The sequence below is a fragment of the Lepidothrix coronata genome, unplaced genomic scaffold, assembly GCF_001604755.1.
Source record: "Lepidothrix coronata isolate B3197 unplaced genomic scaffold, Lepidothrix_coronata-1.0 Scaffold119, whole genome shotgun sequence".
Lineage (NCBI taxonomy): Eukaryota > Metazoa > Chordata > Aves > Passeriformes > Pipridae > Lepidothrix > Lepidothrix coronata.
In genome coordinates, this window is record NW_016690299.1 from 1,918,130 (window position 1) to 1,920,105 (window position 1,976).

The window sequence follows — 1,976 nt, forward strand, 5'->3', positions numbered from 1 at the left end:
GGATCCCTGGCAGTGTCCAAGGCCAGGTTGGATGAACTTGGAGCAACCTGGGACAGTGGAAGGTGTCCCTGCCCATGGCAGGGGGGTGGCACTGGACGGGCTTTAAGGTCCTTTTCAACCCAAACCATCCCTGGGATCATCCCCACGGCCCTCCACCTTTTGCCAAGGGCACAAGTGGGTTTGTTCCCATTCCCTCCTCACCGCCCCACCTCATTAATTTAATAACCAGGGACCCAAAATACAGGAAATCAGGGATTCCCAAAGGAAATGCAGAGCACTCGGCTGGGAGGGATCAGCCATGTGCCATCCCAGGTGTGAGCAAAGCATTCCCCTGCTCAGTCACCCCACACAGAGCAGTGGGGCCTCAGCTGAGGTGCTCCCAACCCAGCCTGAACAGCAGGACAGCACCTGGACACTTTTAAAACCAACACCCCCCCCCTTTAAGGGAATTTGAAAGCCTAATTCCAAGCCTTTGTACAATCCTTTTCATTCCCATCGCATTACAACCGTTATGTGCCTGGAAACCTTGGAAAACACGCTGGATGAAGTGGAAGAGGTATGTGGCTACAACCATATTAATTAACTCCCTTCAGAGAAAGCGTGACTACTCTATCCCTGGAAGTGTCCAAGGCCAGGTTGGACAGGGCTTGGAGCAACCTGGGAGAGTGGAAGGTGTCCCTGCCCATGGCAGGGGGTTGGAAGAGATCAGTTTTAAGGTCCCTGCCAACCCAAGTCATTCCATAATTCCAAGACCAGCAGCCACATTCCAGCAGACTGCCTGGTCAGACACTTCCCAACCACTCCAAGCTCACCATCCCCGGCGTTTGCAAACCTGAAGGCTCAGGGGCACCACACGAGCATCAAACACTATCGAGACCACCAGATTTTACAGTGGGGGGGAACGAGGGCACCAGGGCAGCCCCAGCACAGTCCCCCGTGTTCTGAGAACACCATCGCAGGGAGAGGAGCCCCTGCAGCCACTCAAACCTTTACAGAAGGAAACACACGCACCGAGCAGTTGGGTTGGGAGAGCATTTATTGAGTGAGGCTGAGCCGGGACGCTGCGGATGTGCCAGGGAGGCCCAGGGACGCCCCGGCAGCTCCTGGCTGTCTCCTCATCCTCCGGGCGCTCAGTCGAGCTGCAAGAGAGGGAGAGGCGTCAGCGGGGACCGGCCCCCCCCAGCCCTCCGCCCCGTCCCGCGGCTCACCTTGATGAACCCGATATCCTTGGCGTACTGGCGGAAGCACTGCCGGCACATGTTCAGCCCGTACTTGCGGATGAGGCCGTGGCGGTTCGAGCACACGCGGCTGTGAGGGGGAGAGGAGAGCGCGGCGCGTCAGGGCGGGTAATGGCGGCTGGGGGGGATTGTGAGGGGGGGGATATAGGGAGGAGGAATATGGGGAAGGGGGATAAGGGGAAGAGAAGCGAGGCGGTTGCCCAAGGAGCGGCACTGACCAGGAGCGGGAGCCCTGCCCGAACTTCCTGGGGTGGCTCCAGTAGAGCTGCTGGTGTCCCATGGCTGCGCGGCGGCGAGAGGAAGATGGCGGCGGGTCCCCACCTTTAAAGCCCTCACGGCGGCTCCCAGCGTGCACCGCGGCGCGGGCTCCCGCCGCGCCTGACGTCACCGCTCCACACACACACCCCCCAGCCCGTGACGTCACCGCTGGGAGGGCTGTGGGAGATCCCTCCTCTCCGTGACGTCAGAGCCGCGCGGGCCGTGGGGCGGCTCCCGCGGTCGCCCCGCCCCGTGACGTCACGGCGGTGAGAGCCGTATGGCCGCTGTGCCGGAGGGGGGAGCGCCGGGCGCGGTGGCGCGCGCCTGTAGTCCCAGCTACCGGGGAGGCTGAGCCCGACGGATCGCTTGAGCCCAGGAGTTCTGGGCTGCAGGGCGCTGTGCCGAGCGGGCGTCCAAGCTAAGGCCGCCATCAATATGGTGACCCGCGGGGAGCTGCGGGACACCAGGTTGACTAAGGAG

At 62.0% G+C, this 1,976-nt stretch overlaps 1 protein-coding gene across 1 annotated transcript; it reads right to left on the reverse strand.

The window, feature by feature from the left end:
- Window positions 1-1,018: 1,018 nt before the first annotated feature.
- RPS29 (ribosomal protein S29) lies at window positions 1,019-1,608 on the reverse strand. The gene is made up of 3 exons (XM_017825446.1): window positions 1,457-1,608; window positions 1,209-1,308; window positions 1,019-1,139 (listed from the first exon to the last, which is right to left on the reverse strand). Exons 1-3 carry the CDS (start codon window positions 1,516-1,518, stop codon window positions 1,131-1,133), a joined length of 171 nt encoding a protein of 56 aa, XP_017680935.1. The 5' UTR covers window positions 1,519-1,608; the 3' UTR covers window positions 1,019-1,130.
- Window positions 1,609-1,976: the final 368 nt, after the last annotated feature.

Bases quoted from the DNA above. Each gene is read 5' to 3' on its own strand.
- RPS29 (XM_017825446.1), bottom strand. From the start codon at position 1,518: ATGGGACACCAGCAGCTCTACTGGAGCCACCCCAGGAAGTTCGGGCAG. The intron at 1,309-1,456 runs GTCAGTGCCGCT...TCCCCCTCACAG, and splicing joins GGGCAGGGCTCCCGCTCCTG to CCGCGTGTGCTCGAACCGCC.